The sequence below is a fragment of the Lactuca sativa genome, chromosome 9, assembly GCF_002870075.4.
Source record: "Lactuca sativa cultivar Salinas chromosome 9, Lsat_Salinas_v11, whole genome shotgun sequence".
Lineage (NCBI taxonomy): Eukaryota > Viridiplantae > Streptophyta > Magnoliopsida > Asterales > Asteraceae > Lactuca > Lactuca sativa.
Window position 1 is genome coordinate 43,389,219 of NC_056631.2, and position 14,189 is coordinate 43,403,407.

General features: G+C 36.8%; 1 protein-coding gene across 1 annotated transcript; it reads left to right on the forward strand.

The window, feature by feature from the left end:
• Positions 1–266: 266 nt before the first annotated feature.
• LOC111898223 (protein LURP-one-related 10) lies at positions 267–1,729 on the forward strand. Its single transcript, XM_023894153.3, has 3 exons — positions 267–590; positions 1,028–1,255; positions 1,399–1,729. Exons 1-3 carry the CDS (start codon positions 333–335, stop codon positions 1,543–1,545), a joined length of 633 nt encoding a protein of 210 aa, XP_023749921.1. The 5' UTR covers positions 267–332; the 3' UTR covers positions 1,546–1,729.
• Positions 1,730–14,189: the final 12,460 nt, after the last annotated feature.

Genomic DNA, 14,189 nt, shown 5'->3' on the forward strand with positions numbered 1-14,189 from the left:
GGGACTAAAAATGCAAGAAAAAACAAACCAAGGGACGGTCCGAGTTAATTTTTGAAAATAGGGACTAAACATGCTTTCTGGCATATACACGAGGGACCAATGGTGTAATTTACCCTAAAAACTTATTCATAAAATAGTTTAAAAATCATATTTTTCGAACCGGTTATATTGGTGAATAACGTGTATATTGCCAATATACGTAACAAACGGCGACCGATATTTCGTTTCCGTATATACGCGGCGAAAATATGTTCCTGACGCGTTATATTCTTTCCATTTAAACTCGAATTCCACCCACCAACAGTCCAACACCATCGTCTCTACTCTCTATAATGGCTCAAACAAGCTATGCCTACCCTCCGACGCATACGGCGAATCCGGTCGCCGTCGTTGCCCCTCACTTCCTGGCTCCGTATCCGGTAGATCTAACCATCGTCAGGAAACTGCTGTCTCTCTCCGATGGAAACTTCGCCGTCACCGACGTAAACGGCAGCGTTATGTTCAAAGTTAAAAGCAAACATTTAAGTCTTCGTGATCGCCGTGTTTTGCTCGATGCTGCTGGTAATCCGATCCTATCCTTCCAGAAAAAGGTTCTGATCTCTCGTCTCTTTGTTTCCCCTCTATGAACTTTCATGCTCCTTTTATATTCCAGTATTTAATTCAACCCTAAAAGCCAAAATTGGACTTTAATTTCCAACAGGAGCAAGTATAAGTTCAGGAGTATAAGATAATCTAAATACCTTGATTGTTATGAGGTGATTGAACGTTGTGATGCCATCATTGGAAAAGCAGATTTGGGGAACGATTAACCCTGTTTAACCCGATAATTTTCTATCTGATGCTTTTACCAATTTAAACTATTATAAATAAAATATAATCCAAATATACTCATCTTTACATGAATTGAGTTGAAAGTGCTACCTCTGTTGTTTTTGCCGATGAATTATCATCATTTGTGTTCTTTGAAAATGTTACAAAGTGTAACTAACGAAATCGTTGTTAATTCTTTTGTTGGTGTTATGAACAGCTGCTAAGTGTTCACAATAGATGGGTGGTGTTTAGGGGTGATAGTTCAGACGCAAAAGACATCATCTTCAGTGCAAAACAGTCTTCTTTGATCCAATTCAAGACTTCCCTTGATGTGTTCTTGGGGTTTAACGAAAAGGAAAATGTCTGTGACTACAAAGTCAAAGGCAGCTGGTTTGACCGATCATGCACCATTTATGCTGGTGAAACCACCACCATTGTTGCACAGGTAAACCCTATTTTCATCTTGACACAAAATGTTCATGATTCATGAAGATCCTTGAGGGGGATATTGGTAATTAAGCATAAGTAATGGGTTATAAATGTAATATTAAGACTTTAACACATGGTTACAAAAATGGTGAAATGCAGATGCACAAGAAGCACACTGTCCAAAGCATTGCACTTGGGAAAGATACGTTTTCTGTGACTGTGTATCCAAATGTCGACTACGCCTTCATTGTTGCACTTGTTGTTATCCTCCATGAAATCAACGAAGAGAAGAATGATACTGAGTAAATTTGTTCATAGTGTACATTAATAAACAATCACTCTGTAATTTCATGTTTTTGTATCATATGTATACCCACTTTTGAAAGCAGTTAATCAAACCAAAAAGCATGAATCAAAGTCGAATACTTTGATTCATGTTTTTTGGTTTAACTAAGTGTATTATAATTTGAATTTGGTTTGACTTTTTTTATATAGATTTTGACCTTAAATGTTTTAGCTCCTAAAGTCTTCAAATTGTGAATTTTTCCATGATTTAAAAATTTGAACTTTGGGATAATCACTAAAATGACCAAAATAGGAGGTTTTGTATCATAACGCATTTTGTTAAAAGGACTTTGTTAGTTGCTAATTAGGAAATGGGTTATCCTCTCTTAACAAATTTTGTTTGCTATGAAATTCTTCTCAAATTATCTATAGTGTGTAAGCTTTTTTGTGAACGATATGTTCAAGTAAATGACATCAAATCAAGTAATATTTTTTATATGCCGGTATTTGCCAAAATAAATTACTTTTTTAGTAGATATCGGGAATTGAAATCATCCATTTCATTCTCCCTTTCAATATCACATACCAAACGGACACTAATTAGAATTGAAAAATGAAAATCATCGTTTCTCCCATGGCTACCAAATACTACAAAAAAAACATCCAAAAAATGCATGAAAAACATACCTCTACGGGTTACACGACAAACCACAAACTGAAAACCTTGAATAAGATCAAAATCTCCCCCTTGGTTCCTTGAAATCTAAAATTTCCCTCCTCCTCCTTTTGAGTTAGAAAATAAATAAGAAGCCCTAACAGGTTCTTTTCTTAGACCAAAGATAAAAGCAAACAAGTCCACTAAATTTTACATTTTAAGGTAACCATATATAGTAAGAATGTACTTAAAGGTTTCAAGATTACCTTATTTACATTTATTATTTATACACCTCCACAATTATTAACTTTACATCTCATAACCACCTATTCACGTTGTTGTGGTTTTAATATTAAAATTAATCGGTATTTATTCTCAAAATATCAAAAGATATAACTCTCCCCACTTAATATGATTCCATCCATAGAATCTCTATAATATCAAAACTTAAGGATAGAATTCCTTGTATTTTTATCTTTCTCCCAAATAAAGTTTGGTCTTCCAGTATACTTCGACCTCATGGAAACCAAGTCTATCTCTTTCTTTCACATATTTTCGTCTTATGCTTGATGATCGATTTGGCGTAGCTAATCGTTTTCCTTTGTCCACTTTGAAATCTTCAAATGTATCACAACTTTTTCACTGGATTATGTCGCAAGAAGCACATTCGAAACATGTCGTTCATTCTCTCCGGGTTTGATGGTAACTTAAGCATGTAAGCTTCATATAAAATCTTCTTCAGCATTGTAAAAGGCCCAATGAAACACAAAATTAGATAGATTATGATACTTCCCGAATTGAATTATCCTATCCCATGGAAACACTTTATCAAAACCAGATCATTTTCAAAACTTATTCTCAAATAACTTTCACTTTATCGTTCGTCTTCTGTACCAATTATGGCTCTGAGTACTGTCTTTCCCTTATATTTAGTTTTACTTTAATTTCATGGAAACCAAGTCTAATGCTTCCTTTCACAATTTTTTTTGCTTGATTTTCAATGTAACTAAACGCTTTCCTTTATCCAATTTGAAATCTGCAAGTAAATCACACCTTTCTCACTAAATCATTTCATAAGTAGCACACTCAAAACATGTCGTGTAGTCCCTCCAACTCTAATGGTAACTCAAGCGTGTAAGCTTCATATCAAATCTTCTTCATCATTGTAAAAAGGCCCAATAAAACATGAATTTAGATACATTATGATACTTCCCAAATTTAATTAGCCCATTCCGTGGAAACACTTTCATCAAAACCTGATCACCTACAGACCTTATTCTCAAATAACTTTCACTTTATCGATTGTCTTTTGTACCAAATCTGCCCCAAGTAGCGTCTTTGTAACGAACCTAAAATCCCAAACTGTGTGTTGTTAGATTTATTTGGTCTAAGTTCATTCAAAAGTGAACTAAAGTAGGGACACCACAATGTTTTTGGCAAAGCGTTGTGAAACATAAATGTTTTTTTTTTGTTTTGTTGTTGTTGTTGTTGTAGTAATGTAGTATGTATATCCTTGTACTTATTAAATTACAAAAAAACACTTATAAGTTTTTAACAAAAGATTATATAAAGAAAGTTGTAGTTCACTCCGAGACGGTTCTGTGAATATTAAGTTTTTTAAAATCCGAGTTTGTATGAGAAAATTATGACTGTTCGAAGTTAAGATAAGATTGTTGCGAGAAACGCAGCAAGTGACCCTTTGATGTGGCACGTCAACATGGTTGGGTGGCAGGACGCGTATAGTACGAGTGTAACATGTGTCACAAGGTGAGACACGAAGCAGATTATGGGCGTGAGACATGGAAGTGGCGCACCCACTTACCCGACGTGACGTGTAGGTCATTTTCATAGCCAAGTATACTAGCTCGAAATGCTTCTCACTTACAAGTCTCTCCGACTAAAGTTATGAATGTTCGAGTAGTGACTCATAGATAAAGGATGTGTATAACGATGTTTATTACGATAAAACACTTGTAGAACGAGATAAGCCTTTGGCAAGGTAATAAATTGAAAAGCAGTGTTGAGCTTGAGGTGACGACATTAGTTGGTCTCCACTAACTAGTAAGGTGAGTGCATGAGAATTTACTGGATACATAGAAAAGTAATTGGTTTTATGAGAAATATGAAAGTAAGTTATTTATGTGAAATTACTTGCTATTAAATCTTTATGTGATTATGGTTTCACTGGAAAAGAGTATTGCTAACAATTCAATAAGAAAGATTAGTATGTTATATATGTATTGATTGAGATTGGATTACTCATGGTGAGTTTTCATTATTATGATTATATGTTGGGAATACCTTCATATTATAGGTTCCCACAAGAGAAACACAACTAGGTTCCCATGATAGGAACGCATTGGGAGGTTCCTATGAGAGGAACATAGTAGTAGTGGTTCCCATGATAGGAACGCATTGGTAGGTTCCTATGAGAGGAACATAGTAGTAGCTTCCTACGAGAAGAACATAGTAGTAGGTTCCCAAGAAAGAAACATAATAGTAGGTTCCCATTAGAGAGAAACATAGTATTGGGTTCCCACGAGAGGAACATAATAATAGGTTTCCATAAGAGAAACATAGTAGTAGATTCCCTCGAGAGGAACATAGTAGTAGGTTCGCACGAGAGGAACACAATAGTAGATTCTCATGAAAGGAGCAGGTAGTAGATTCCCACGAGAGAAAAAAAATAATAGGCTCCCATGAGACAAAACATATTAGTAAATTCCCATGAGAGGAACATAGTAGTAAGTTCCCATTAGAGGAACAATGTAGTAATTTCTCATGAGATGACCATAGTTATAGATTTCCATGAGAGGAATAGAGTAGTAAGTTCCCATGAGAAACAAAGTAGTAATTTCCCTAAGAGAAATATAGTTGCACGTTTCCATGAGAGAAACATAATGATAGGTCTCAGTAACGAGACATAACACAATAAGAGGTCTCATAAATGAGACACAATACAGTAACAAAAACCATTCTACAAATAATTTATAAACATGATTTCTCGAACATAGACAAATTGATAAAGGAATCTTAGCTTTTTGTAATTTATTCACATATTCCTTAGATAGCTTTTCCACTAACCAAGTGTCATGTGCTGCCAAGAAATGCATAAGCTTCATTAACAAATCAACTATCATCGAAATCATGTTATATGACCTTTCATAGTTTAGGTCACTTCGGAATAAATTCCATTCACAAATTATCACATTACCCACTATAACCTCTGAAGGAAATAAGTTCTTGTACGACTATTAATGTTAGATTTTCACTCAAAAACAAGTTTTATGTTTCCTAACGTACTTAGCCTCGTCAGTTTTCGTCGCCAAAAACCAATTAAAATCTAAGTATTTATGTAGAAGAAAATCGTGTGCATATCAAATACTTACATAGGACTCTACAATGTTTCTAGTAAACAACTATCATATTCAAATGTTAGTGGTTTATTCAGCTTATCTTCCTTTTTTTTGGTCCAATAAGACCTCACTTTGAGCCACTTTAATCTTTTTAATCACAGTCAAAAATACTTGAACTTCTAGAGTTTCTTTCCTGCTTACATAGGATTCTACAATGTTTCTAGTAAACAACTCTTCTTTTAGGTCCTTTTTTTCAATACAGGAAATCGCTCTTTTTTTGTCATCCCTTGTAACGACCCAATTTTCACAACCAAAAATTTTGTTTTTGAAACATTACTTTAGAAAACATTAATAATTAAAAACCTTGTTTGATCAAACCACATCACAACGTAAACCATGTCTAAAAGCCAAATCATACAACCAATCGAAATATCAGAGTATAAATCCCAGAGAAATCTCGTAAATGCGGAAACCAGTGTGTGTGCATGATGTGCCGCTACCGCGCCAGCTCCTTCCCCTTTAATGAAGAGGTACCTGAAACCAAAACTGTAAACTGTAAGCACAAAACTTAGTGAGTTCCCCCATCGTACCATATACCATACAAACACATAACATACATACTGCGAGGCTATTCTGGGGTGCCTGACTACCCGGTACGGCCATTCTGGGGTGCCGACTACCCGTGCGGCCATTTTGGGGTGCCGTCCTACCCGTGTCAAGCCATTCTGGGGTGCTGACTACCCGTCGGTCCTGACAACCGATCCTCGGGGACTGTTTCATCCCTTACTGCTACTTACACATATATCATACATAACATATTATCAGACATATCTGGGGTGTCTGGGCTACCCTTCGGTCCTAACAACCGAACTCGGGGACTGGTCCCCTCCTACTACCTCTATCTCATATAACATAACAAGCCAGCATACAAACATATCATCACATACTGACATACATTTCTGGGGTGTCTAAACTACCCTTCGGTCCTAACAACCGGTCTCTACTTCTATCACATATATCATATCATGCTAGCATATAACATATCAGGTAGTAGCAAACCTAGATGATATCACAAAGACAATCATCTAACATACGACTCCTACTGGTGGGCCAGCATTGTGGTCGTAGACCCACCGCTACTAGAAGGTAACTCACCTCGAAGTAGCTGCTGATCTGATCGGGAACTGACGTCCTACTGCTGTTGTTGCTCCGGAAATCGTCCGGCTGTAATTCCCACAACATACTCAATCAAACACTGCTAACTGTCCTTTGGGTAAAATGACCATTTTACCCCTGATCATGCCCTAAGTCAAAGTTAGAGTCAACTTTCAGTTGACCCGACTCGCCGAGTTGGCTCGCCAACTCGCCGAGTTCCCTGTCCAATCGACTGACCTGGATCCCGTCTCTACTCGTCGAGTTAGGCGTTGACTCGACGAGTTCTCCTTCCAAACTGATGTTCAAGTCCTTCATCCTACTTGCTGAGTTGTATGAACAACTCGCTGAGTTCATCTTCATCCGACGAACACTTATGCTGCGACTCGCCGAGTTGTATGAACAACTCGCCGAGTCTGATCTTGATCTAAGGAGATTGCCTTGAACTCGACGAGTCAGGGCAATGACTCGTCGAGTTCCTTCATGGATGAGTTCGGCTTCCAACTAACTGAGTCACACCCCGTGACTCACTACTCTACTCGACACAACGAAAAGGGGACAAACTCGAAGACTCGCGAGCAGACTCGCCGAGTCAGATGAACGACTCGCCGAGTCGTTACCATGCAGTCTCTATATGGTCGATTTTGCTTGAATCCAGCTTATGCTATCCACAGATCTGGGTTCCTAGAGCATGAATAACACGTAAAGTTTCCAACTTTACGTGTAGATACTCACTAATGAGGGTTTTAGGGATCAAAATGCACCAAAAAGGGTAGATCTAGGGTGTACATGCAACATGGGTCCATAAAGGCAGTAGATCCAAGCTCCTAGAGCTCGATCTCACCTAGATCTAGAAGTTACCCAGCTTATTACGAGTCTACAAGCATACATAAGCTTGGAAACGGATCACAAAGGGCTTTAATGGAGCCATACGTATGAAAACATGGGGGAAACGAGCCATACCTTAGTGAACACTCTGAGATTGCTCAAAGGTGCTTGACCTCCTCTTCTTCTTCTTGATCTCCTCTCCTTCTCACTCCAAAGCTTCAAAAGAACACACCAAAGGCTTCAAACTCACAAGAACAAGGGCTAGAATGTATGGAGAGCTTCTGAGGGTGAAGGGGGCGGAGTTGGGGTGCAAATGGTCATTTAAATAGGGTGCAAACCCTTGGAAATTAGGGTTTCATCAGACAGCGCGGACTCGTCGAGTCCATAATATGGACTCGCCGAGTCGCCAACTTAACCGCGTCCCAAGTCTCGTATCTACTCGGCGAGTCGGGCATCCAACTCGCCGAGTCCAAGGCCAAAATACAAAATACTCATATAAATCGTACATACCAGGAACCAGGTGCTACAAATCTGTTGGGTTTTGAGCATTCTAACACTTCCTAAGTGTACATGCAACCCTAAATACCTTGGATCTATGTTTTCTCTATTATACATGCAAATAAGAACTTCCAAGGTATTATCCTAATCTAGCATACAAAACAATAATGTAACAAGATAGAATACATACCTCTTGATGTAGAAAGTCTTCATGAAGCTTGAGTGCTTAGTGCCCCAAGTGTGACACCTCAAATGGAATCACAATCATCAAAACACTTAGAATGACTTGAGAGAATTCTTACAACTCATGAAATCGGCTAGCCCTCTCTAGAATAATACTAGTGGCCGATTTTTCCTCAATAATAAGATGCTTATATAGTTACACAATTAGGGTAAACTCTTAATTTTCATGGCTTTCCATTTCCTTGGATCCATGGGTACAAATACACCATGGAGCATCCATGGACCATCCTATGGGTTTTAGCCCAACTTGATTATCCATGGAGCATTAGCCCACTATACAAGTATGGATGATTTACACAATCAACCCATATATTTAATTAGTCTTCTTTTGATCACTTAATTAATCCTAGATTAATTCTTGATCAATACTAATTAAATAATCTTATCATTCTTATTATTAATATACTAGAACTTATAATATATTAATAACCATAAGTGTCTTATTTCTCTCATCCAAGTGCATGATGGTATGCAACCCAAATGGACCATGCCGGGTCGGGTCAAGTCTTACCAATTATAGTTATGGACTTAGACATTAATCCAACAGTCTCCCACTTGGATAAGTCTAAAACTATTATTGCGTATGACTTCAGGAACCAACTGGCAATCGTGGCTCTCAAAGCTTCTGTCGAACTCTGACCTTGTCGATGAACTCTGACCTTTGTCAGTGACTTGTCCATTAGATAAGGGATCATATATTCCTCCATTCTAGATATCATATGGACTGAGACATGGATTATAATCATTCTCTCTGTCCATTTGTTGTTTCCCGATTTCCGATTTATGACAACTGACTAATTGAACAAATCAAATCAGTCCTGGCCCGGCCGAGCACTTCCATTTGTCATCATCAAATCATCGAGGGGCCCACAAATATCGCTTTTATCCCGAAGGTAAAAGGAACGGATAAACTTCGACTCATATGGCTTGTTCTACTACTTGTTGAATCATACACAAAGGCACGTTTTATAGCACCGAGTTACCAAATGCGTTTTCGTGCTATCAATGTACTATCAACTCATAGTAACAACTCATATCTCTAGGTTTGAAGAATATAAGATATTATCGTCTCATGATCACTCGTGATAAAATCCATGAAGTGATTCCAATGAGCGCGGGTTGAATCCAATACTCAGAACTTATGAGCACTCATGATTGTTGTAGCCTTGTCCAACACCTTAGACCTCTACAACCCATCATGACAGTCTTAATTCATATCTACTTCCAAAATATGACCGACTGTGGATGGTTTGAATAACTTAGTCATTCCGGAAGAATAACCCAGTTTATTCGGGAAGTCAAAACATGCAAAGTGAAACACAATAATAATTGAATCCAATATGGTATCAACCCTTTGAACATAAATAAAACACCTTTTATTTATCACCATATGATTACACATTATTCATTGTACACTGTTTCAGCTATCAACTTTATTCTTGAATTTAAAACAATAGTTGTCCCATGCTCCAAGCATGTACACTATGTTTTTTTTCCAAAACACTAGTCATGCCACACACCAAGTATGCATACTATGTTTTTCTATGATCTTTACTTTGTGAACTAGATCAATTGAACATAACTTCAATGATTCTCTTTTCACACCCCCAAATCCTTACTGCAAATGCAAGAATTCCAAATTCATGCCATTTACTGGAATCTGTCAGATTCTAAACTTATATGCATTGATCCTCTTGTAATGATTATGCACAAAGTCATAAAGACTTGACAACAAACATTACAGATCATTCCAAAGGAGATCAACTCCTTGGAACCATCCTTCTTGCATTAAGTTTCCTTAATCTTACACAGAGTGAAAATTCTAACTTTGAAACATTTCCAGATTCCATTTTGACTATCACTTCTGAACAAGAGTTGCCTCCTTACAGATTATGTCAATATGGTCATTCCAGAATTATCACTATACTTCCAACTGTCCTTGAGCAACCAATCTTTGGTAAACCTTAGATTGTCCTCGACAATTGTTTAATCCTTTTAGTCATATCCAGTTCTAAACCTTTTCCCTTCTTAATGCCCCAGGCATTTGGAAAATTTTAGAACGGATGATTATAGCACATGTAATCGATCCTATATCCGAAGCATATGGGACACGATTCATGATGTCTTACATAAAGACTAAACCAGTCTTTTGCTATAATATTTCCATTTCAATTTGCCAAGTTCTCATAATTCAGATTATGAAAAGGGATGCCGTAATCATAATCGAATTTTAGAACGCAAATAATGGACCCATATACAGAATTTCCTTATGTTGAGCCATTCCAACATGAAATTCATATATATCCTTGACTAAATGATTAAAACCTCAGATCTAAACCTTATAGATTTGATATGAAGTATAATTTCCTCTCCCTTAATTATAGCAAAACAACTTTTTCCCAATTGAAATTTTTTGTTTTCTATAATTAACATTGCTAACTTGCAATACTTATCATAATTATCATGCTCCCACTAACATGATGATTATTAGCATAACACTTATGCTCCCACTAGCTTTGACATGTTCTCAGAAATCAGCTGACTTTCTTACCAAAGTTCAGATTTCTGATACTAGATTGTTTTGATAAGTCTTTATCAAAATCATACACCTTCCCTTAGATAGCATACTTGTGTATCTAAACAATTATGAAGAGGGATGCCGTAATCATAATGTTTAGACCTTTTTGCCACTTCTCACAAGTCCAAATTAGTGTGCCGGTTAACCACACGCGCTCCACTAACGACTTTGAGAATGCAAATATCACAATTGCTATCTAGCTAAAATCTACTTAGTGAAAGTGTTTCCTCACCATCATTTTCATGAATCAGAGAGAAACCTTATGACACTTAGATTTAATGGCGTATGTGTTCTTATCCATGTGAATTGTCAAAACCATAGTCACAAGACAAGGATAATGACAAATCCAAACTCATATGGATTGAACTCAATCTTAACTTCTTGCCACCTGGCAGCTCAAGGGCCTGCCATTGCTTCCAAGTTGTTGTGCAACAAATTGAGAACTCTAAGAACTCATATGCAAAGCCAACTTTAACTGGAATGGGCACAGATATGTCAACACGATAGGTTATAAACCTCAAGTCGTGTGCTAGCGAAGAACTTCAGGTTTTATTCTTGATTATTTCTTGAGACTTTCAAGACCTTTAAGACTCCCACTGTCCTCTTGACATATAAGACTCCCTTGTCAAATATCCAAGAGATAGTGAGGATTCTAATCAAGACAAACACTTCACACAATTGGCCTAAGTTGGTCTTTGTTTTATCCAAAACATCACAACTTACCAATTTCAAATGTACAAGAGTAGAAAAACTTTTACTCTTACATTTGACAAGTGTTTTAACCTTCTTTTGAGACATGTCACTCAAATTACAATCTTGGAGTATGACTCTAAGACTTGTATTGGAACGAAGTATGACTCATCTTCTTGATTTAACCACTTCAACAATTCAAGATCCCTCTTCTTAGTCATAAGAATGCACTAAGATTTCCTTAGAGAACTAATTGTGCTATGGTTTCTTAATCATTAAGATGATCACAAAAACTGATACTAAAGTACTCTCCCATCTTTTCAGATTTGAGAAACTTTTATCTTATTGCCTAAATTGATTCTTCTTATTCGCTCTGCCTTACATTGGAACCTTTTCCAATGTCTCAGAGTTACACTTAAGCTTGTAAGTATAATCATATTTACTGAACTTAAGTAAATCATGACGAATAGTCTTATCAAACTTTTTGTGGTGGACTTGACCAGTGCACAAGAATGTGTACTCGATCCCTTAGTCCTTTACTTGATTCACACATCCATGTGAACAAGTAATTAGTCTTAATTTTCCAAAACTTGAAAGTTCTCATTCATCATGCTATACAACTTGCATGATTCCAAGTTCTGGTCCAATTGAACCTTGGATGATGAGAATCTTTCCTTATTTGGTAAATTTAGACATTACCACAAATGAAAGAATCAATTTCATATTTCCACTCTTGCTCTTAACGGAATTATATAAGCAACAATTTTTCCTCAAATGCCATTGTAAGGATATTTTAAAATAAATAAAATCAAAAAATTCTCTTTTATTTTAAAACTTTGCGGAAAAAACTTATCCTTACAATCCATATGAGAACTTGTTGTTATCTATTCCTAGGCAATATCTCATAACTCCTAAGAAGTAGCTCAAGAATCCGATTTTTCAAACTATGCGATAGAAATCCATCTACGCGATCAGATTCAGCATATTCTTTCTTTAAGTTTCTTCACTTTTTTTCCTTTGATTCTTAAAACATCGCCATGTGACCCAGTCACATCATGTATCAAGAATCTCAGAATAGAAACTTAACAGAGTTAGATAGTGGAATTTACCTGAAGTAGAGTCAAACTTATTGACTTTAACATCCTTAGGTAAATTTGGCAGCTTCGCAACCAATGCCCTTTCTTTGGCAATACAAACATATGGACCCTTTGATAATGGTACACAGGACTATCACAGACTTAGCTTTTCTCTTTACCATTTGGTCAACCGAGTTGACTATAGCCGATCCCTTTCCATTGGGAAGAGAATGCTTTACTGGATATCCAATGTCATCATTGTCAATGTCCATAAAGTTTTAGGAAGTTGATCTTAACAAATAGATAAGATCATTAAGGGTCTTGTCATAGTCTTTTTCATAGGTGTTCCAAAAGAACTCACTATGTGACTTAGAAAGTAGTTGAACCACCAACTTTCTCAAGACTTTGACACCCAACTCTCCCGGCTTGTCAATATGTGACTACATCTCCAAGATGTGACCACACCTAGACCTTGCCTTGCCAATAGGGCCTGAGTGACCTTAAACTTTTCAAGAACTTGTGGGTTAGGGAGAATAATTTGAAGAGGTGAAGAAGTATGATATCCATGGGACATCATCTTCATTAGGAAACCTTGTTTCAAGAGATTTGGGAAGATCATAGGTTTCTAAACCAGACATCTTTTGGGAGATATTCAAGATAGTTGATTTAAAGTCCTTAATATGACACCCAATATGAAATATTAAGGCTAGGACCCAACAAACTATTTTATAACTTAGAAGAGGTATGCCGTAATCCAAGCTATAAAATATTTGAAGGTAGGTGAATGACGATTCACCAATTTCCACCAAGATAAACGAAATGTATTATTAGGTTTTAATTGGTTTTGAAACTCCTAGATCTTTGAGATTCATTGAACTTTTCAAAGGCATGTTTCAATCTCGAGTGTGCCCTTCAGGTTTTGTGACTGGGATGCCGAGGATCACAAAACAAGGTGTGAAGTAACCATGCAAATCACTTGGTACCCTTAATAAATTACCCCTCAATCGATGTGCCGGTTAACCACACACGCTCCATCGATACTATGATAAATATTAAGTCACCCTTTACCTACCTTGTTAAGTCCAAGTTAGTGTGCCGGTTAACCACACACGCTCCACTAACGACTTAGACAAAGTGTAAAGTGTAATTTCATGGGTTAGCACCTTATTCACATTTTTCCTAAGTAACTAAGATTGGGTATTATTAAGAGTTTAGTTACTTAGTATTATCATTAATACTTTTAATGAAGGGAGAATTCTAGTCCTGTCAAACCCGTTCGGCTAACGACCCTCCACCAGTCAAGCAAGCGGTGGGTGAGAGTGGACACCCATTAAGTTGCCATTTTATAGGCAACAACCTTATACCCACCTTATAGACCGGCTTCGTGAATGAGGCGTACTAGCGGTAAGACTGACTTTACTCTTATACATATATATATTATTAACTTATAATATTATAAAGTATAAGGGTTGAATTTTAACTTTTAAAATTCTAAGGGCTAACTTGGAATTAAAGTATTCATAAGTGAAAACTTTACAAATTCCAAAACTTGAGGGCAAGTTTTGAAACTATTCAAAACTAATTAATTC